The 23,578-nt window shown below is 42.5% G+C and overlaps 1 protein-coding gene across 2 annotated transcripts in view; it reads left to right on the forward strand.

Moving 5' to 3' along the window:
* Positions 1-23,578, forward strand: part of LOC146597493 (S-adenosyl-L-methionine-dependent tRNA 4-demethylwyosine synthase TYW1-like) — a 114,416-nt gene that overhangs the window by 61,322 nt on the left and 29,516 nt on the right. For both annotated transcript variants that reach the window (XM_085302013.1, XM_085302014.1), the window contains exon 14: positions 20,103-20,213. In XM_085302013.1, coding sequence (XP_085158139.1) covers positions 20,103-20,213 — 111 coding nt within the window. The remainder of the gene's footprint in view (positions 1-20,102; positions 20,214-23,578) is intronic.

The following is a 23,578-nucleotide window of genomic DNA, read 5'->3' on the forward strand; positions in this document are numbered from 1 at the left end:
CCTACTTAAGGGGAGGACTGGTTCATGGCTCTGTGGATGAGGTGTAGCAAATGTGAGGTTTTTTTTTTCCTCCCTGTTAAAGGACAAAGTAGAAATTTCTTAGYTCTGCTTCTCATAAGGTATCACATTTCTTACAGTGCACTGACTGTCTACAGGTATTGGAGCCTAGGGGTATGTACTCTTACYTGAAGGTGATAGGGTATGGTTTGTCCAGGGAAAGTCATGAAATATTACCCCCCAAAAGATCTCATATTGCTGTCTTCCAGTTGCATACAAATGCTGTTTGCATTTGTAACATTGCTTACAGGTAGTTTCATTTACATTTCYGGCTGATGAAGATGCCAGCTTGCATCTGAGGCTTGCATCTGGTGCTGTTTACTTGGGTCTCTCTTCCCTCCCTCCAACAGATACTTTCTTCAAAGTTACCCTTGGCTTGTATGTGATTGCAAACAGTATAAATACATTGAGTTAAATCTCGAGCATGCTTTACTGCTTATTATATATTATATGACAGGAATGATTGTTTTTTTTTTCTTTTTATGAAAAGATCATACTTGGTTTACATGCAGATTATTTATGTGGCTCCTGGGGGAGGGGTACTGGTTTGTAGAGCTTAGTTTGATGTTTCTGAGCGAAGTGATATATTATGAAGAATTTATATGCAGAATTTACAACAGATGTTAGAATCAGTAATCAATTTTGCCACTATAAATTTAGAAGAATTTGACTCTTTGCACAGTGAGTGCTCTCTACCAGCTGTGTGCTTTTTTTAATGGCTTTGCTAATGAGACTTCTGGTATAAGCTTTTTGAAATGCAGTATGATGAGTATTACAGAGGTACAGTGTTTAATATTAAGTTAAAGTGTTTGAAATGCATCATCTCCTTTGGGTTTAGCATAYAGCAAGCGGTGATCCAAGCAAGGCTTCAACAAGATTCTTGGCATCAGAGGGGATGATACCTGACTTCTTCTATCTGTTCTAGTATCTCTTGGTTCACTTGCAGGAAAGAGAAGGGAAACAAATCTTCATGAGTAAATTCTGAATCAAAATGGTGTGATAGTCCATGTTGCTGGTTGCTACTRTGTGTTTTGTAAGAACAGGTTGGTGAAGCCAGGAGAGAAGGAGATGTTTCTCTGGCCACCCAATGAGCCTGAGGTGAGGGGTGGTGGTGGTGATAAAATCCATATCTCTTTAATGCCTTGTCCTGTGCTCTGTCCGTTATCCTGTACCAATCCCTCATCCTTGTTACTACGCRGTGCTTTGGGGCAGCCAGGTCTGCTAGTTATTGGTTTGCTGCTTATCCATTGCTTACAGTTTAAGTTGCAGAGGAAGCTGCCGAGTAACCACCCTTGGTGCTTGGTAGAAGACACCTCTCCCTTCCCACATCTTCTGGAAACAGGCTGCGACCTATGAAGTGTAAGTAGGGGAGAGGGCCTTCCTCCCCCTCCAGGCTCCTCTCTGCTCACCCTTCTGTTAAGCTCCTTGATTAGCATGTGCTTTTTAGCTTCACTAGCTTTTTTGCTACTTTGTTTTCATAAGAAGCATTTGCTATTCCTACCTTTTATTAAACTTAGTCTTTGTTTTGCCTTGAGCTCTTCTTAATACTGCTTGCGGATGTTAATAATGCAGGTGCTAGACTTGGTTGTTAGAGAGCCAGGATCAAACCAGTTTCTGTTCCCCCTCCAACTCTTTTGCTGTTTATGAACCTGGTCACTAGCAAATGGCTACTGTGTTTTGCAGGGCTTAGCTTTGGGAGCCAGAACGCTTGACTTAGCCCCCAAAGACTTCACAGTTTGGGGGGAAGTCATTTCACTTTTTCAATCTCTAGTTGTGAAAAAGAGTGGTAGTTTTCATTTAAAAGCAACTTGAGAAGACTGACCATGTGTGTGTTTTTATGTGAACTCTTAAAAAGGGAAGATTGAACCTAAAACTCTGCTTGGAGCAACTAGACAAAGGAAACTTGTATCTCCACTTTATTTTAAAACATGTTTTTATTTAAGCCTATAAAATTAAAGTGGTACTGGGCCAAATGCCATGTATTGGCGTTTTGCAGAGCATTGCATAATATTCCATTCTGCTAAATGCATTAACTGTTGGACTTCTTTTCTCACTGACCAAGTATCAGYGGCTCTATTGTGGTGATTCAGATAAGAAGCGTTTATTTGGTTCATTGAATCTTTTCATTGACATTTTAAGAAAGATGAATTGCCAAAGCATCTGCAAGAGTGATTTATTTTCTCATTTCAGTCAGCGTGAGTATATATTTGATGYGAAAGCACCACAAACAAGAAATCAGGTTCTATGGGAACGTAAGTGGTATGCCAGTGCCACTCAAAAGCAGAGGGAACRTAGTCACAGACCCTCTTGTGTGGCAAATAAAATCAGGAAGATGACTTGCTTTGGAGGAGGCTAGAAATCCTCTTCTAAGAGGTTAGCTCTGTCCTGAGTAGTGCATGATTGTTCAAATGACAAAAGGCCAAGCTGCTGCTCTCCAGGCTTGTAGACCTAGCTGAAGTGGCATATAGAGTTAGTGCCCCATGGATGCTTTTCCCCACACTTTAGCTGGTGAAGTGAGCAGTGTAAATGCTCTTCTCCCCCTTCAAGATGAAATCAGAGGTTCAGCTAGAACTACCAAAGGTAGGTTGACCTAATCTTGTTGGTTTGTGGCTGAAGTGATTGAGGASCGTTTGGTCTGTTCCTCCAGCTCTGCTGTAGGACAGGAACCTGCAGCAGTTAAGTGGTAATAYTGCTGTAGGAACAGACGTGTTCAGGGCTCTCATGATCCGGAATGATCATCTTTATAAGCTTCAGTTTYTGCATGATGACTACTTTGGGTTACATGAGTGCCAGCAGGAGCAGAATCTGACCCTTAACTTCCTTTGTTGGGTTGATTTAGTAAYAAAGCAGCTCACTCAAATCAGTGATTTCTCTTCCACATTCAGGCCTTGCCCCGTTCCCTTGTAAGGCTCTCTACCCTTAGAAGTACARAGGGAGCTGGTGTTGAGTTGGGTATTTATAACTTTGAGTGCTTACTGCTAGATGTAAATGATGGTTCTAATCAGTGGGGTGTTCTGTGAACTCTCCAACCATATGCAACAGCCTTTGTTACCATAGCAGCTGCTGAAGAAGCTGGAGGAACCCATCTGGAGCCTTGTTGACTTGCAAGTTGTGAGCGTGATTGCCAAGTCCTGCATTTTCTCCTTGGACAAAACTGCTCTTAGATTTGCCAAGATGAGAAATGCAGGTTTTACAGCACATGTATTCTGAGTCTTTTATGAAGCTGCTAAATTACTGGTGTGTCCTTCAGATAGTTAGGATTTTTTTTTCTCTTGTACTCGCTTAAATACAGGAATCTACTAATTAGAAACAATGACCAAAGGTCAAAGCAAATTGGCAAATCAAAGGTGATTTATTTCTAATTTTTGTACAACTAAGGCCTTCTGTGATGGGTAAACTCAGCTTTTCTCAAAAATGTTTTTAATGCACTCAGTTCTATAGCAGTAATGTGAACTGCATTGGTTCTGCAATATGAAGGACAGTAAAGCTGGAAGAACTGGAGTGGACTATTTCCTATCGCTTTTTCCCCAGAAAAGAGTTCGTTAATTTTGTACTAGTTCATTTTAAAAAGTTCACGGACCAGAGATTGAAATCTGTTCAGTGCTGTATGACCTGGGTAGAGCRCGACACGGTGTGTCTCAGGTGAGTCGGTGGTGCCCCTCCTGCTAGAAGCAGAGGAGGGTTTGTGATTCAGCCTTGGCTGTGCAGAGTTGAATTGTGCGAAGTCTGCGGATTCGACAACTGCCGTGAGATGAGTCTGAGAAGGGCACAGCAGCTTAAATGAGCAAAGTTGCAAACAGTTGCTCTCAAGTTGGGCTGTTTTTGCTGTGCTTTGCCTATTTCTCCATCATTCCTATTCTTTGTAGTTATATTTCTTTCTTTCTTCCCCATTTCCTAATYCTATGTTTGTCTTCAATTTGCTTTCCAGCTTTTTGTTCCTTTTTCTTGCTCCACTTCTCCATCTCTTCYTTTTCCCCTTCGCTTCCTCCCCTCACCCGCGATCTTTTCCCTCTAGTTAGGAGTTAATGCATGGATGATGCAGAAAGAAGTCTTCAAGATAAATGCCTAGGTGTTTTATGCATCCTGTTATTTGGTTTGAGTGTATCTTACCTTATTTTTTTTCCTAGCCTGAAATGACTGAAAAAAAAAAATGTGTGTACATTAAAAAAAAAAAAAAGTTAGACCTTTTTAATTTTCTCTTCAGACAGTGCTAATTAGTGTGCTGAGTAGTTTTGGGGTCTCCTCTTGTAATCCCAGAGGAGTGCTTGGCTGCTAATAAAAATGTTTGGAGGAATTGATACTAGATGCACTATAAGCAATTTYCTTTAAATATTTAGCTCTAAAAAGAGAGTTTCACTACTTCGTAAAAAAGAGTAGCTTAAAGTCTCTGGGTAGTGATATACCCTGGAATTAGAATTGATGATTCAGAATGCTAATGCAACTGTTTACAGACCTGTAAAATGTSTGCGTCTTGGTTTTGTTGCATTTGTCCTTTGTCTTGGTGTGTTGAAATTTGCTTCACAGCCTTGAACTTTGTCTCCCTTAGGGCTCTTCAGAGAAGTCCAGCTTTCTGCAAACATAGGAAGATGCTTTTGGTAGGAACTAGGTTTCAGTTTTAAAAAGCTTTGAGATGTCTGGATCTCAGATGTTAAACATGTGCCCCAGAAGGCAGGTTCCTSTAACGGGAGCAGAAGTTAGACTGTGCATCCAGAGACGGTTGCTACTTTGATAAATCTGTTGCTGTAAAGTTTTAAAAGCAATGTAACTGTTAAATACATGTATCAGGCTAACATATAACTTTGAAATGTGAAAGATTTGGGTAACTTCTTATTCTGTTATAGACTGTAGCCTTTGCAGATTCAGACTCCTTTACATATGGTAAAGACTGTATAACGTCGCCATCTTCATTGTCCAGGCCTAGTTGGGAAATATTCCCGCCAAAGACTAGCAGCGCTGGGCAATCGCGCAAATAGGAAGTCACCGTTTGTGTTTAGGATGCCAGAGAGGCAGATGCATCCCGCTCCCGCTGTGGGAGGTGGGTAATTTAACAACTGAACGTGTGCCTCAGTAAAACGAGGGGAGGCGGTGGTGCACGTCGGTAATAACACACAGCACCTCATGCCGGAGGTTTTTGCATTCAAACAGGTTTGTGAAGCCTGCTACTGTTAGTCTGTTCTGCAGGAATACAACTGTGTAGTTAGGCTGGGATGCCAGCCCTGATTCTTACCATGACTTTGACTTGCTTCCACAATTTACATTAAAGCGTTCACTGTCTTTCCTCCTCCACCAGCCCCAGTTGCATTAAGCAAATTCTAGTCTTGTTCTAAATACTTTATTTTCATTCATTGCTTCTGCCACAATCATTTGCAGAAAATTGACTTGTGAATCTGATGCAGCAGTATTGCACTTTGAGTGAAGTTGGGGAGATCAGAATGCTACATGGTGGCAAATGAAAGCTTTCATAATTTGCCTGGTGGTTCTAGACGGTATCCCAGCTGGTAACTTTAAGAAATACCCAGTTAGTTCATGCCTGTGTCACTGTATTTTAATACACATCAAACATGGGTACATGGGTGAGACTGAGAAGAACCTTGCTAATGCACATGATTGTCCTCCTTMGAGCTGGTCTAACATGAGGACTTCCCCCTCCAGTAGCTATAAGCAGTCATGATTGGTGTGCAATCTGTGGTGGCCACCCTGTGGAGTTGGGGACATGTGAAAGATCTTAAAATGATCTTCAGCACAGGGAAACGGGAGAGGCTRTGGCCTTGGATGGCTTGCTGGATGCATCCTCGTGTGGCTGTGAAGGGACTGGAGTGCCACATAGAAAGGTACCAGCGGCTCCTCTGCAAGCAGAAGTGATTTTTGCCTTGCTAGCTGCCATCCTTTCTTCTGTCCAGATTCCTAGTGCACCATGGTGGTGGCTTATGCTAGGTTGTCAGACTGGAATGGCCAGGAAGGTTATCTTCAACAGATTAAAATATTTTGTGGGGCAGGGTTTGAAGAGTTAAAGTACCACTGCCTGCTTGAGAGTTTCGTGGCAATTACTGCCAAACTGCTATTTTGCAGCAAAGTTAATCTCTGGATCTCCGAGTGTGTTGTGCATGTTGTAGAGCATCACCCAGTTGCAGTTCAGAGCCTGCYCACACAAACTTGTCCGCAGTGAGCGTTGCTCCTGCAGGTACCCAGTGGGAGAAGGCATGGATTTCCTCCTGTGCCACGGTGCCTCCTGGCATGGCCCAAGCTCTGCGTCGACGCCGTGCAGGAGCGTATGTCGATCCCCAGCATGCCTGCTGGAGCTCTGCTTTCTAACAGGACGGGCCATTAAAATGTTTAAAGCCTATTTACTTAATTATATAAATGTTTGTTGCTTTAGATTGTAACTGAGTTAATGTTTTGTAAGAGCAAGTTGCCTTACGAGAATTGCTTAATCGATAAGAAAGATTTTATTTCGGATTCTTCRTTTGTTGTTCTTGGTTAGATGGGCAGGATTTTCAGCAAATCCTGGTGGGGCTTTTAATTCTATTTTTAGACAATTTGGACAAAACCCAGAAGAAAAATATTTATAAATCTYCTGCTTCATAGAGTGCAAGAATGATTTTTAATAAGGTAATTATGCTTTTATGGCAGACTAATCTCTGCTTTCATCATTTTACTCTTGAATTTGTACTGCTAGCTTGTTGTTTCCCAAGATAGCGAGTGTCRGTTTATTCTATTAAATACAAAAGCTATTTCCCAGGCTTGAGCCCAGGCTTGCATTCAGTGTGCTGGTGTGTTGTGCCGTTAGTCACACACGCATCATGTCTGCATTACTGACTGCTGCCTTCCGTGGATTATACCTGTGACAGTGCTGACATTTTATCAAATCAAGAGTTATCTTTCACCTTACAGGCATGATGTCTTTATTTTTCATTAGCCTGCAATTGCTCACTTAAGATCATTAAAGTGCTGTTTATTCTTCCTTCCTGTATCCCCAGTTGCTGAGCAAAAAGCACAGGTTTTGAGGAATAGTCTTGTAAAGCCTATTTTGTTATTTTCCTGGCTGAGACTTCCAGCTACAGAAGCCTGTAGTGAGGCATCCAGATCTTTGGCTAGATATATAAAGAACTGCCGTGATGACTTAAAAACACCGAACACCTAGCAGCTGCTGTGGGGGATATTGGATTTCTCCTCTGAAACCAAGGAAGAGATTTTGGTGACTGTTCAGTTTATTATATAGCCAGAAGTGTTTGGCTAAAGTTAGACTCCAGTTTTTAAACTGATCTTATTCCTCCTTTTCTTCACCTCTTTGCACAGTTTAATGCAATTCAAGTTTTTTCTTGAGTGATAAATAACTAAGTAACTAACTTTTATTGAGTAACAGTAAGTAACATCTGTGTGTTGAGATATTTTGCCCACTGCTRTTCAAGGCCAGTTTTGCTTTTTTATATTATTATTATTTTTCACTAGTCTGTGTCCTTYGCTTGACTTCCTTATACTGCCAGGGTTACAATTGTGTCTTAAGTGAAGCATTTAAAATGATCCTTCTCCGTGACCACCAGGGACAAGGTGTAGCAGGCTAACCTGATGTTTGGCTAAGCAGCCAAGCCTGAGACATGGGGTCATGGAGCTAGATGGATGTCACAGCATGGAGCTGGAGCTAAGATACATGCCTTCTTTTGGAGGGGGGGGGAAATGAAAGGAGTCTTTGGGAAGTCCTCARGGGTGGTCTCAGCTGTTCCTCAGGGTGAAATTGGGCATGAATGCGCTCTTTTTTTTTTTCCCTGCACATTACCAGACCCAAGTGGATCTACCCCACTGTGTGATCTAATGCACAGCATTGGYCCAGAAGAAAGCAGAAATGCCTGCTCAATTTAAATAGAAATCATATATTTGGTAGCAACAGCAAATCAAAGCGAGTCAGTGATTCTCCTGGATTTTCCACGTTGAATGAAGGAACCGTTACTCAGGTGGGTTTGGGAATGGAGGGGCTGTCCAGGTTGGCTGATGGCTAGCGTGGATGAGAACTGGCTGAGCTCCCGTCCTGGTCATGTCTTTGTGTCTAGCGGTGGCAGCCAGAGCTGGACCAAGCGCTCGTCACTTCTTGCCTGCATCGCGGTTCCCTGCTGCTCTGGCAGCTGCTGCCTTCGACCCCAGGGACTGCTGCTGCGTTTAATCAGAAGACGCCTGTGAAGAAAAGGTCCAGTTCATGCCTATATTTGGGAACCTTCACAACAGTGTGTCTTGTCAAGCTTGTGTTTTAAGTCTTTTCAAAGTCAGGAGGACTTGAGCACAAACTGAAAGCATTGCTGAAGTGCCTTAGCCTAGGCAAGGGCTCCGAAGGTGGTTTCGGATATTGCCCATGAGTTCTCTTCCAGCTCAGATCTGAGCCCTGGTCTTTGGTAATGGCTCTTCTGGGCCGGGCTCAGTGGGAACAATTCTTTTCCCAAAAGGAATTGAAATACTGTCAGTCTATGTGGTCTGTTTAATAGTAAACTTGCAGTGTATTTCTGCTGATGTTTTGATATGGTCTGTAATAATGCTGTTCTTTTAAACTATATTGTATTGGATTTCTCCTCAAGAGTATACATTTTACATGATAATTCCATGAAACTACCCTAGAAATACAAAAGAAAGAAATAAATCAACAGAATATTGTTTGTGATGATTTACAAGAGTAAGTATATTAAAAATGAGTGTCTGTGGAAAAAGGATAAGGAGCAGCCATGATCCTGGATTTACTTAAAAACATTTTTTTTTTCTTTCAGGTCTTTTTTCAGGTCAGGARCAAAGACATTGTTACATGTTGTTTTATTTCTAGAGACTTCTAATTAAATAAATTGAATGAATTACTACTACTAAGTGTAAAGCAATAAAATAGATTATAAGCAATAGATAAAGAGTATAGGAAGAATGGGTTATAGGGAGGGACATGACTTAAGAAGTTTGTTTAGGACTGTAAGGTATTTTTTTTTCTCCCTCTGTTTCCAGTCTGGATCACTTATGCTTTTTCTTTGTGCATCAGGGCGACTAGTCACAGGCTTATGGGCTTTTCTGGTTTAAAAGCTGGATTGGGAATTGGTACTGATGTGGTTTTCTCACTGTGGAATTTTCTTTTTATTTCAGTGCAGAATTTCAAAGCTGRCTAGTAAAAGCAGATTTTGTATGATAGAACAGCTGATTTCTATGTAAAAAAAGTGCAAAGCAGGGAAGCCCAATCTTCGTATTTTTGTAATTATGTGGATTTTTCTACCTTTACTTTAAGACTGTAGAAGAAAATGGATTTTTTTTGCCTTTCAAACTTGATACCTCAGAATAAAAATACTTAGGTAAGAAAATAAAACTATCATTGTAAAGCTTATTGAAACTTAAAGCGTTGTTATACAGTCTCCTTTGCTATTTGGCCTCTGTCTTAAGTGAATGACTGAGGTCCAGGTGCCAGGAGATGAGATATAGGACCAGCCAAAAAATGTTGGTCTGATTTAAAACAAACAAAAAAAAACACAATAAAAAAATATGACTTTCTTTGACATGAGAATTTGAATTTTTCACTTGATTCAATGCAGTATCTTTGTGCAGCACTTTTTAAAAGAACGTTGTTGTTAGGTTGATGCCCCCTGCCCTGGGGGATGAGAAAAATGGCAGCTACTGTYTTGCTGTAAAATCCCAGGCGAAAAAACTAGGTGCTTTGGTGYTGATCTAAGGCAAGTGCTATGGTTGAACAAAGTGAGCTCTCCTACTTTTCTAACAGTAAAATTGAAGCTCTGGTTTTACAGGAGAGTAGCTAACGTGTTAATTATCCTGTGGTTAAATGGACCTTTTTTTAGCAACAAAGACAAAGCCTTAACTTACTTTAAATTGGTATATTAATAGCATATTCTTGAACAATGTATGTTTTCAGTAGATACCTACGCATCATAACCTATTCAGGTTTTTTGCTTTAATGACTGTATTAGCCTGAAGAAAGAAAGCTGAAAACTTTTGTGCTCTGTGCTGAGTTAATCTTTGAAGGAAAAAAAATAAAAAAGAAAAAGAAAAAAAGAAATCCTCTGCTGTGCAAATCTGCCCAGCAGAATTCCTCAAATGTTTGCAATGTGACTTTTCAGGAGGACGTCTCTCCAGTGCTTGAGTTCGTTACAAAGTGCTAAATAAGTCAGAATGGAAAGAGCCCTTTATTGGAGGAGAAGCTCCTGGTTGCCAAAAGAAGAGATTAATCTGTCATCCTTTCAAGGGCACTGTGTCTTTTTCTGATGAAGTTCTCCTGGAGCGTGCTGGGTGCCACAGTTCATTTGCAAAGTCTTTGGGAGCCTGGAGGCTCGGCAGCTTTGAATTTGGGAGAGGTGGGAGTGCTCTCTTAGACGCTCTGAACCTACAGTCCTTTTTCCAAAACTACCTCCAGGCTGAAACAGAAGGGTTTGGAAAGTCATGATTTTGGGGGATATATTGGCATTTGAGAGTGGCTTTTGCTGTGTTTTGGATCTTCTATCCTTTGTGGGGGCTTCATGTGCGAAGATGCATGCTATTGAATATGGTGAATAGCTGCTTGACTGCAGAGTTTTTTTTTTTTCTGATCGGATCCCTGTGACAAGTAATTTCCAAGTGTGAAAATTGCTTTGATGTCTTGATTCAGGAATTGCTCGCTTAGCAAGGTGTTACATAACCTGAATAAGGGAATCGAAATAGAGTCTTTGGAAAGTACTACTCTCTTCAGAGAGGTTGTCACTCCAAAAGGTCAGCTCGCCTACTGCTGCCACGTTTAGAACGAGCAGCCTGCCAAGAGCGCCGGCTGCRCGCTGGTCCTCAAGACGGCACATGCGTTTTGGAATTGAGGCTGTTCTCTGTCTTGATCAGAGCTGGTCCCTGCAAGCTTAGAAGTTTTGAAAATGTGTCATGAAGCCAGTTTGCAAGTTGAGCCTTTTGTTTGAAGGGAATAAGAAGTATTAATGAAACTTTAAAAGTTGGCTTTTGAAGTGGCTTCCTATTCATCATCTAATACTTGCAGAGGATCTGTGAAACTGGATGAAGGAAAGAACAATTTTCAGTTAGAATCAGCACAACGGATTCTTCTCCTGTAAGACTGCTTTCTCCACTTTAAGCAGAGCAGTGTTTCTGTGGACRATATTGTCTTTGTTACCTGAGTTTCATGAGTTGCAAAACATGGATTTATTTTGAGGAATCTGCGAATGAAATGTTATTTTCTAGTAACGAGCTGTTTTATTTATATCTAAGGAAGGTGTATGAATATTCAGAATATTTGGCTTTAAGCKACTGCATGGAAATCTGTAACTTTTGTTGTGTTTATTATTTCTGAAAAGTGGGACTCCTTTACTGGCTCATCAGTGAAGTCTTGTGCTTTGTTACAGGAGCAAATTCAAGTGACATGTTCAAAGTAAGGATCATGTTAGACCCCAGTGCACWGTTTGGAGGATGAAGCCCTCATTATACATTTGGTCCTGCCTTCCCAGGGCAAAATATCTGCCTTGAACCTTCTAGAGACTGTTGACAAGTGCCTCATGTGTGAAGGTCTCGTGTGTTTTAGGTTTCCTTGAAATACAGCTCTGTGTTAGAAGGCAAGGCAAGCTCTGTTTTGAGAATGCTTTGTCAGGATGCAAGGTGAYAAGTAATTGGGCTGTCCTGAGCATCCACAAGTCCCAGCAAAACTGGGGGGGCCTGGGGACAAGCCCAAAGCATCACCRTTGCTTTTACAGTCCTGTGTGGTCCAAGCTTGTTCCCGGCTCCTTCCTGACCCCGCTGGTGGAAAGGAGATGCTTCCGCTGTCTCCAGCCCAACCAGTATAAAACCATCAATCCGGCAACCGTTTGCAGCACGGTTGATGTATTCACCCCTCCCTCTTCCTCCTGAGATTAGACATGGGATGTTTTATGAAGAATAATTATATTTCATCTACAAAAAGATGAATGCTGAGGAGGAGGGAATTAAAAAGAATTGATTTAAAAAAAAGCTCAAATCCCTCTTGGTTATTGCAGCAAGAAGGGAGTACTTTGTCAAACTGACATGTGAAACCTTTATTAACATATTATGGGACAGTGGCTAGCAGGAGAGCAGTGTCTTCTCATGGGCTTTATCTGAGAGCCTGAGATGTGTTCAATGGTTTGGCTTTGAAATTTAGCCAGAGGCAAAAATACCTGCATACAGAAGATGCTAATTTGCAAATATTTTAGTGCTAGGAACATTTCAWTTTTTCCTTCAAAACTATCCTAAAACCAGTGGTAAGTTCTGCTGTCTGCAGTGAGTGTACTGTGAATGTCAATTATAACATGTGCCTCTCCGAGGGCTCTGCTTCCCGCATGGGCTCGGCAGAGCCTGGATAGCTGCTGAGGTTCCCCCACTGCCGTGCAACCCGCTCCAGGCATGCGGACGATTCAGCCCCTTGTGAATCTGCTGTTGCACTGTGACAGTGCCTGGAGTTGCGTTTTAGCACAAGCTGCCACGAATCTGTATGCTGTGCAGTAGCCTGGCAACTCGTCGGTTCATCCACCGGAGTCTCGGCCATCCTGCAGAGGATGGAGAAAAGGAGCTGGCAACCCTGTCTACTGGGCCCGTCGTGAATGAGAGCTCTAGCAGGGGCACACTGCTCTAATCCCATTGCTGGGACCAGGGCACAGAGTCCTCTCCTGCAGGACAGATTTCTGTCTGCTGAGTGAGAGAGCAGGATCTTAAATAGAGTTAATGAAATATTTTATCATTAAGTATCCTCCTTTGCCCCCTCTTCTGCTTTTTCTTTTTCTTGTCCCTGTTTTGGCATTGATGGGATGCAATGCCTTTTGAGATACTTTGAAATGATTTCAACAGGAGTTACCTAAAAGGAAAATGTTGCTTTTCACCAAGATGGTTCTTCCATTCTTTTGTCTGAAATGTTCTTAATGGCRTAGAAGTCTGAAATGGCCCCTATTTGCTGGTGCTTTTGAGACCCATTCTAAAAGSTTGACAGGTGTGGCACAGACTTCAGAATGCAATTAGAGAGAAAGATCGGTATCTCTTTCTTGAGCATTCTGCCAACACTGGCATGGTTTATGTATCCTCCACAGAAATAGATCTGAAAGACTTGGGAGAGCAGGTTGTAGTGTGATGTGTGTCAAAAGGGGTTCTCAGTGTATTTGTTTTCCTCTTTTTAAAAAAAAATTCTTGGCCAACATTCTATAATAAGGTGCATTTAATGGACTAACATACAACCCGAAAGAAATCACACTTGCTATGTTTTAGAGAAGCCCTGTTGTGATAACCTGAGTCAAAGTTTGGGAAGGCAGGGATTTTATTACAAAATTGCTTAGTTTCTATCTGTGCGCTCTGTTTCCTTTGCTGGCAAAGGCCTCCTGTTAGCTAACTTCTGTAACTGAGGTGGCAGGATGAGAATTAGGGAGAGATTCTTCAGAATTGGGCAAGATCACAGAAGGACACTGTCATACCTTTGACTTTGCTCCTGAATGCTGTGCCATCCCTTGAATGCACATCTCTGAACGTGAAGCAATTGCAGTACCTGATACTAACTGTCTTTAACCAACACCAGACTATTCCTGGTGTTCCTTGTTTTGGCAGCTCTTAGAGATGTACTTTTTACTTCCAACATGTGTTGTGACTGAGCTTGTGCTGAATGCTACTATAATATGGTGTGGGCTCTTCCTTGCAGAAGTTCCTTTCACTCTTCTCAGTATAACATCATCTCCAGGATCAACTGATTTGTGAGTCTAAGGCCACTCAGGAGATTTTCTGGCAAAGAAAGAGTGATCTCGTGCTGGTAGGCTGCTTTCTGGAGCACAGAGAACATGTGGGTACTCAGAAGAACCCAACAGTGATGTTACTTAACTTCCTCAGGGGTTCCAGAATTCTTCAGCAGTGTCAGACTCYTCTCCTCTCCTCTTAGTGTTCCAGGATACACAAATACCCTGACCTCCAGCAACACAACAGTTCTGTCGTGTGCCTTGTGGAGTCCACCTCTGCCCTACTCTTCAGTTGCAAGTCAGAGCAGAAGTGTCCAGAAGTATAATGTAATGTTCTTCTAGAGTCCCACAGAGAGACTGGCTCCTCTACTTTTCTGTGTGGAGTGCAGCCGAAGTGGTGCTTTCCAGAAAAATTCATTAGGCTTTTGAGTGTTCATAACTGAAAAAGTAATAATCTTTTGACAGTTATTCTGTTTCTGAGATCATCTCTTTATACAGCATGTTCTCCATGCACAATCTTGATCAGTAACAGGCTGAAAATTGCTGATGAATGCTCTCATTTTGTCTGGGTTAGATTAGTGTAATCACTTGGTACTTAAAATACTAGGTTGTATTATATTGAAAATGCATCCCATTTTGAGGGTGGCTCATGTCACAGGTCTGTAGACTTCGTAGCATGTAGCCACTCTGAACTCTGTGCTTTTTTTAGTATTATTTTAAAAGTTATTCTGACTTCCCCAGCCCTGAATAGATTTGCTTTAGTGTACTTGACTGCTCACTTCTGCACTCTCCCTGTTCTTCATTAAGGCCTGAATTGCTGGTTATCTAATCTCCCTTGATTATAACCTGATGGGAGGAAGGGCTCCCACTCCCACTGTAATTAGGCTCCTTGGCTGCAGAATTCACTTTAGCTCGCCCTYCTGAATTTTTGCTTTGTGCGGATGTTAGCCTGATCCAAGGGAGCGCTCTCTAAAAGCTGCTGCTTTTAGTCATGCGTTGTGCAGGTTTGCATAGAAGTGGTCTACATGCTGCCTTTGATTCTCCTGCTAAAARGGGCTTCAGAAAAATCTGGTTTTGTGTTGCTGTAACAAATAGCACAATCACAGAACAGTTGATTTGGAAGATCATCTGGAGATCTGGCGATCATCTCATCTAAAACCCCTGGTCAAAGCAGGGTCAAGTAGAACAGGTTGCTCAGTGCTGTGTCCAGCTGGGTTTTGAGTATCTCCAAGGATAGAGACTCCACAGCCTCTCTAGGCAGCCTGTCTGAGTGCTCAGTCACACTCACAGTAGAAAAAGAGGTTTGTTTTGTTTTGTAGCTGTTGCGTTTTTTCCTTACATTTAAATGGAATTTCTTGTATCTCAATTTGTGTCCATGGCCTCTTGTCCTGTCACTGGGCATCACTGAAAGAAGAACTTGCCTCCATTTGCTTTGTTCTCTCTCATCAGGTATTTATACACATGAATAGAATCCCCCTGAGCCTTTTCTTCAGGTTGAATAGTCCCAGCTCTCTCAGCGTCTCCTCATATGAGATGCTCCAGTCTTTACATCATCTTTCGGCCCTTCGCTGGACTTGCTCCAGTGCATCTGTGTGTCTCTTGTACTGGGAGCCCAGAACTGGAGACAGCATTCCAGATGTGACCTTGCCAAGGTTGAGTAGAGAGAAAGGATCACCTTTCTTTACCTGCTGGCAATACTTTTTCTAATGCAGTCAAGGATGCTGCTGGTTGTCTTTGCTGCAAGGTCATCTTCTGTTGCTTTCTTTTTCATCTCTTGTTTTCTTTTGTCACTCGATGGATGGCACATGTGGTCCTCCCAGAAATCTGTCTGCAACATGAGCCCTGTTTAGTAGGGAGTCCTCAGTTAGAAGATGGGCAGGTTGCTTTAGATGCTGTCAAACCGTTGCAAGGGTTCTGCTAGCAACGTCAGCTCGTGCTCCTCTATATGCTGCTAATTCCTGGAAGACTGATTGCTTGCTTAAAGAGTTTTTAGGCATTGAATGTATTTAGTTCCATGCCCTCAACTTTCATCCATTTGAAAGATTTGTTATCATATTAACGAACTTCTTTTACTCTAATGTTGTTCTAAGGGCTGTCTGAATTAAAATAATGGTGGCTTTTCTTGGAAACATGAGGTGTAGAGCACCACTGTTAGTTTTTCACAGATCATTAAATTTTCAGAGTTTAAGCTCTTATTTCTTGTTTTTTCGGCGCTTATAACAGGATCTCCTGGCGCCCTATTGTACAACCAAATACAAATAATACATTAATAAAACAGGATTGTGTGTTTGTACTGCCAGCAGTCTGTAAGGATAACTTGTATATAACACTTTACAGTATTAGGCCTTGAGTTATTTTGATCTGTCATTTATACCACTTTTTAAAAGCAACTTTCCTCTCTACTCAGATGACACTTGAGAGATGTTGCCCTCTGGAAAGATGTTACTTTAGTTGCCCTATTAATTTCTGATTATTGGTAACTTTTTTCTGTATAATGGTGGACAATATTCCAGTTTTCGTTACCTGCTTCTTTCATCGCCAGCGATAAGTAGCTAATATTTTCTGTGATAGTTCAGTTGTTGAAGTAATGGATACTATATGCTGACTGCAGTTATTAGCTGTCAGTTAATGCTGCCCGTTTGAGAGGGGGGAAATAAAACCTCTAATAATATGCTTTAGCAGGTTTAGTTTAAAGAATCTCTTGAACTTTGAAGTTAGATTTCTAGAATGAATTAGGATGTAGTTTTGAGAATATTATAACTGAGATTTAAATAAGAGGGGGAAAAACAGCTTTTCCATGTAGACCTTTATTACTGTAAGAGAAAATGCATGCTTATGTATTTTACCTAACGTAAATTAGAAAATGTGATAAAAATATATCAATAACACTTCATCTTCTTCACAAAACTGTTCTTACAATGCTGGATTTACTTGGCTCTGACTGGTATTCCTACTGAGTTCAGCCAGTCGACCTGATCTTCAAACSAATTTTTTTTGGAGATACTTAGTTTCACTGTGGAATGAGTATAAAAATTTTGCAAAAAAATGTGTTTGCAGGCTTCACCCCAGTTTAAAGTGGGAGAGCTAGCAAGCTAAAAGTTAAAAGTACAAAGTACATGGAGTGACTAAGGGAAGAAGCCTCTAAGAACCATTTTTGAGTTGGGAGAAGGAAGAAGTGAGATGGTCAGTCTTAAATGCTAACATTTGCAGGCGCTGAGGTGCTGAGCAGAAAGATATCTCTGCTCATCCTGACTTGAAAGATGACAAGTGACATGGATAACCTTTGCCAACATAAGATTTTTTGCAGATTTTTGTAATTTTGCAAAAGACTTTTGGTGGAACAGTCTCTTTGGTTGTGTTTGCCTGTGTCTACATCCCCCTGCTCCTGGTCAGAGGTGGCTAATGTTGACATTGCTACCTCCCTCCTAGTTGGTGGCAGCCACTGGGAAACTGTTAATATTTCATGACTTTCTTTGAACCTTCTCGGTCTGCTTTGGATGGGGCACCTGCAGTTTGAGAAACGCTCCAGTAGGACTTGCATAAAAATTCGACAAATGCTTGAGCCTGTTGTCCTGCACCTGGGATCCCAAGGGGGACAGCAGGCTCTCTAGGGTCAGCCCTGTGTTCCCAAACACCGTGGGAGCCCTGTCCTTGGCTTCAGCAGGATCAAGCCACGCGGGCAGCAGCAAGCAAGGCACTCCTCTCATACTGCCTGCTGGAGCAATTTCTCTAGTAAACTTAGGTAAATTACCTTTCCTTTGAGTATGGTGAACTTATCTGTAGCCTGGAGCAGCTCACTTCTGAGCTGCTGGTGGTTCCCCTCCRGTGTGGATCCCCGACTGGGCATGAGTGTRTTCTGCAYGTTCCTACATCCCACTGGCAGAGARGTGAACCAGCATGTTCCCCCACAGAATCAGTCTCACCTACACTCCCAGAAACATCTCCCTTCTGTTAGTTGATTTTAATTTTTGATGCTGACRAAGGTTGCTTTTCATTTTTCATTGCTATGTGTGAGCTATAAGCCTTTCAGAAAATATTTTCTCTTTGTTGTTTGAGAACATATCAAGGAACTAAGTGTTGTGAGAATGCTTGGTAGCATTTTCTAAGCTTGCTCCAAGCAGTGTGGTGGTCACACCTGTGTCCTTTGCCATAGCAAATGCCCTCCTGAACTGCCAACACTTCATTGACGCTGTTGTGGTTTCTARGCAGAGGTGATATGCAAAACTACTATTTTTCCACTTGACAGTTTAGCCAGTTCTAATTTTTTTCATTATCCCTACAGGCACTTTCCATACACATATTGATATTTATTAACCTTAATGCCAGCACCTGAGACCAGTTTCTGCCTGGTCAGTGTCTTATTACTGTGTGTTGTGTTCAAAGCCTTAAAACCGGGAGCAGCTGTTGTATGAAGATCAAGCTGATTTTGCAAGACTCTTTCGTCTGGTCTCCCACGGGTGGATTTYTTATGTTTTGGTTCTCCACGTCATTAAGGTCCAGGGTCTGTCCTTCGTGAAGGGAAGAGAATCACATACCTACCTGCTAGCACTGGCTGTTTCTGTTGGYGGTTCTTCCCTTACCGTGTGCCATCCTCACCTTGCTCTGACGCTCGCGAGAGGCTGGCTTTGCTGGCTCCTCTTTAGTTTTTGATAGCCTCTGCTGCCCAAGTTTATCCAACTAGCCGTGGAAATGCTGCTCTTGCAGACTTTAACATAGAGCAGAAAAATCCCTAAATATAGTGTGTATATTAGTGTGTGTGAAGAAGTAAAATGTGGCTAAATTCAGGATTGGTGCATGGAATCCGTTTTATCTGGGGAAGGGTTATAGCGTGAACATTTAAACAGGTCCCAGATTTTGTCCCTGCTTTGCCTCCAGCCAGCAGAGCKATGTCAGAGATAACTTAATCACAGCACATAACAGTCTGAGCTTTAGCAATGGGAAGTTCAGCACAGTGTCTGGTACCATTATTAGCATTTTTCTGGGTTTGAAAAAAAACATAATGACCTGAGCAGAGTGCATGCTTACTGCAAAYGGCATCAAAAGGGGTGCGATCTTGTGCCACAGACCTGCTGTGGTTAGTAGGTAAAGGAGACTGTCTGAATTCAAGTAATAAAGACCTGAACTTTTTTGGAGCAGACCAATTTGCTTTCAGTCCTTGCTGCTGCTGTGAAATGCTGGCCTTGGCGTAGAGCCTAGCGCCAGCCGTGAAGTCTTAGGTTGCTGTAGATGTGTTATGGTCCTCTTTCGCTCAAGGTAAACTGGTACTCGTGTCGTATTTTACAGTCTTCTCTATGCTCAGGAAGTAAAATGAGTTAATTCAGAAAACAATTTAACCAGAAGATTACTCTATAAATAATGTTTTATTTCGCTAATCTCTGAAGTTTTGCAGAAGGTGAAGGGAGGCAGTGAGKGGAAAATGGAAATAAGCAGATGCAAGCAACTGAGCCTGGATCTGTCCCATGGTCYAGGGACAGGCTTAGAGGTGGTAGAAGTCCTTCTATTGCCTCTGCTTCAGGGAGCCGTCCCGAGAAAGAAATCAGGAATAACTGCGAAGAAAGTCATTTTCAGAGTGCTATCTGGAGCTGTACATAGAAATCAGTAAAGCCTAGGCATCCAAGTAGCTGCACCAGTGCAGGGGGAAGCTGCAGTGCTCAGCTAGCTTGTCTTCTGCTGTCGATTGGAAAGAACAGGTTTGTGAAGACCAATTGGGAGGCAGAAATGCAGCCGGAGTGGTGCTGCCCTGCTGTGGATGCAGGAGCAGGGTGGGTAGTAACGGGTAGGTGCTGCTCTTGGAGTAGTTAATGCTGTGGCTACCGCGTGTTGATTCCTAATGGCTTGTGCCACAGTGTTTGTAGGCTGGCTCATAAGCAGAGCAATTCAGACGTTTCTTGGTTGTGATTTTAACTGACACTTTTTACTTCCAATAAAACGTTTGGTATAACTGATCACAAGGGAGCGTTTTTCCCTGCTGCATTGTACCTAATGTGCTGTAAGAGTTATCAGACTAGGGCGGAAAATGGTCTGTCTATTCTGGCTCATCTTGTCCAAAAATGACCAATGCCAGATGATCCATCTGGAGGAAATGAAATATCTGTAGAGCAACTGATGGTGAGATTTTATGCCTGGGGAAGCAAATTAAAGTGAAATAAACTTATAAACTTACTGGTTATTTTCCCATTAAGTAAATGCTCCTATAAAAAGCATGGTTGCTTGGGATATGGAGAGAGAAGATACGGTCATTCTAGAGCAAAAGATGGAAAGAACAAGTGAGGTGGCATTTGGTACCTTCGGAATGGATAAATGAATTTTTTTTGCTGTTTGAAATTGCATGTGGAAGGCAGGAGCATCATGGAGTGTGTCACTAGTGCCATTTTTCCTCTCTTTCAGCAACAGCGCACTGTGTATAGGCTGACACTGGTGAAAGCTTGGAACGTGGATGAACTSAAAGCTTATGCTGAACTGGTTTCCCTCGGTAAACCAGACTTCATTGAGGTCAAGGTGAGCTGCACAGAGCATCCCCCCCCCCCATCAGTATTTTATTTTCTTCTCTCTGTTTTCCCATACATAGTATCTTAAGGATATATGAGCAAGCAGTTCTTCAGAAATTCAGTGATGTGTAAGGAACTTGTTTCTCGCTTTTAAAGTTTGGCAGCCATATTTCTAATGTCTTTTATGTGCCCTTGGAATAGTCTTCATAGTTATGCGAGACAAGTTTTGTAGCAGCAGACATTAATTTCTACCCAACAGAACCATAACCTTCTGGGTTTTTTTGTGTTTCTCATGAAAACGGAGACAGATAAATAGTTTTAGACTTCCTTGTTTTATGTCAAACAACATTTTAAAGAAAATATTCTGGGGCGAGCTGGTAGCTCATGGTATTGTTCTTCCCATCTTGGTCTCCAGTTTTGCCAGGAGAAAGAGGTGATAAAGTCTGACTTGCTGACATGGTATTTATCAGGCTGTGCAAAACAAGAGTAAATATTACCCCCTGGGAATTGAGGCCTAACCCTGTAAAAAGAGCCACTGAGAGGAGYGTGTGAGGTACAGTAGGGCAGGAGGTGATTTATCTTGGGATTAATCAATTTGATGTACAGAGAATGTAAAAAGGACAAATTGCAACATGTTCTGTAAAGAATCATTAGCAGTGTTTCGATCCGTCAACTTCCCTGCAAACCAACCCATTTACCTCAGGTAAGTATTTTTTCAGCTTTATTACTTCTGGACTTTTCTTTTTCTTTCTTTCCTTCTTTCTTTCTCTCTCTCATGTCTTTTTTTTTGTTGTTGTTGTTGTTGTTGTTGTTTGTTTAAACCTTTATTCACTGCTGCTTTGAAAGAAAACCATGGAGTATACTGAAACTTCCTAATGAAACAAAACCCCCCAGGTTTTGATATTGTCAGTATTGAGTGTTCTCTTTTGCTCCGAATGTGCTCCTGAAATGGATATCTTAATACAAARCAAGCTTTTAAGTATGGCTTGGGGAAAGAACCTCAATTTTGCACTGTGTTTTAGAGACATTTATATTCCTCAGGTAAAATTTAGCAGAAAGACTGCTTCTCTGGGGCCCTTCCCTCCTTGCGTCTCATACCTGTCTTATTGCAGAGTGGTGGTACAGGATCCTTTGCTGCCGCGTGCAAGGAGAGGCATGGATGAGCACGCGCACCACCATGGGATATGAAGTTGTCAATATTCGTGCTACTTAGACTGCTCTGTTGTGTGTAGAGACTTTAATTGGTAAAATAAATCAGGTGTAAGTTGATCAGTCCTTACGAGCGCATGTTCCCCTGAGCGCGCTCCAGGATGAACATCTGTCCCTGCCAAGGCAGAAAGCTGCCAGTCTCCTTTGCCTGAGGGCCTCGCGGTTGCTGTTTCCCAACAAYGTGGAGCTTGGCTGTCCCAACAACTGTGTTTCCCAAGCGAAATCGTGACTTGGCCTGTCAGGGAACTAGATGAGAAAAAGACCCTTGAGGTGGTCTCCTGACCRCACTGCTTCATTCACAAATATATTCTCTGCACTCAGCAAGTGCTTCAAAGTGCTTTTCAGACCTTGGTTCTGCAAGGGTCTCTTCTGAGTGAGGGATGCATAGTATTTCACCCTGCTTGTAAACCGATGAAGAGGCGGAGAGGGGTTGTGTGACATTCTCGAAAAGCGCATAGCACAGTAGTGGAGCTGAGGGTTCAGTATGGGAACGCCTGGTTCGCTCATTAACCTGCTAACACCAGCGTAGGGCTACAAAGATGATCAGAGGGCTGGAGCATCTRCCCTATGAGGAACGGCTGCGAGAGCTGGGCCTCTAGCCTGGGGAAGAGAAGACTGAGGGGGGATCTTATCAATGTGGATAAGTACCCGAAGGGAGGGTGTCAAGGGGATGGGGACAAACTCTTTTCAGTTGTCCCATGTGACAGGACAAGAGGCAATGGGCAGAAATTGAAGCACAGGAAGATCCGCCTGAACGTGAGGGGGAATTTCTTCCCTGTGAGAGTAACGGAGCACTGGAACAGGTTGCCCAGAGAGGTTGTGGAGTCTCCTTCTCTGGAGATATTCAAGGCCCACCTGGATGCAACCCTGTCTAACATGCTGTAGGTGACCCTGCTTGAGCAGGGAGGTTGGACTAGATGATCTCCAGAGGTCCTTCCAACCTCACTGATTCTATGATTCGGAGGGGTTGCATGAGAAGGAAGGCAGATTGGCGGGGGGGGGATGTACTTGGATTTGGGAACCTTTCTTGGACTGGTGTAAGTTTGCTGTCTGTTTAAAAAAAATTTATGCTGTTTAATGTTACTTATTTAGATTTGCAAACAGGATGCTTTGGTATAGGTGTTGTACTTCAAGCAATATTCCAGCAGGTATATACTTCCATTCTGCAGYGCTTGCACAACTTTGTCTTCCTGGCCCGTGTCTCATTGGATACTAATTTCGGCCAGCTCATGGCTTTCTCCYGTGTAGTAAGGGAGAGAGAGCACCTTGCACCTTAGTTTTTTTCTCATTAAAAAGGTCAATGTTGTAACTATGCCATGACCAGTTGTTACATAGAAAATCGCTGGTCTTTAAAATYCCAAGAGCGGTGCTCGGAGACCCAGGGGAAGTCAGGGTTAAGGCTTTTTGGAAGGATGCAGTATATATTTCCCTCATCTCTGCTAGGTGCTGTACTTAGGCTGGAAGTAATGGAGAAAGCCTCCGTATATTCTTCCTTGGTTCTCATTAAGAACCRCGGTATGGCATTTCACAACTTTATCCCAGTTTGTGTACTTCCAGGGTCCCAACGATGTTCTGTGCAGTTCACTCTTAATTGGCGTCTTGGTGGAAGGGGGAGGGAGATGGCTGCTCTCACAGCTATAGGTAAGGCTGATACTAAGCCCTGCCTGGCTAAAAGCAGGCAGCTGGGTACAATAAAACAGGCKAATTGCTTTGCATATTCACCAGCAGAAATAGCCTGTCAGCAAGCTGCCTACACTTCATTCTCCAGCTTCCATTTTTCCTTTTAATTCTCTGCACTTCTAAGTCACATTGCACGGTCGCATTTTCCTAGTTTTGGAGACGGGACTTGAGGTATGACGCGCACCGTGACTTAGGGCGTTGCCGGCGTCCCGGTGGTGCCCGTTCGGGATGGGAGCTGAACTTGTCCTCCCACTGTCTGAGACAAATGGTGCGGCTCCACCTCCAGCAGGACCTTTGGGCTTTGAGTGTTATCTCCTTCCCTTTAACCTATCAGGAGACTTCTGATGGCTTTTCTGTAGCAGAGGATTTGTTTGACACTTGATTGCGTTTAAACAGGCCCTAAATTGGCTCTAATGAGGCACAAAAGGCTTTGCTGGCAGATTTTTATATCTGATGTTTTTATTTGGGGTAAGATTTTTTTTTTTT

Source organism: Rhea americana, unplaced genomic scaffold, assembly GCF_003343005.1.
Source record: "Rhea americana isolate MKP2758 unplaced genomic scaffold, rheAme1 scaffold_182, whole genome shotgun sequence".
Classification (NCBI taxonomy): domain Eukaryota; kingdom Metazoa; phylum Chordata; class Aves; order Rheiformes; family Rheidae; genus Rhea; species Rhea americana.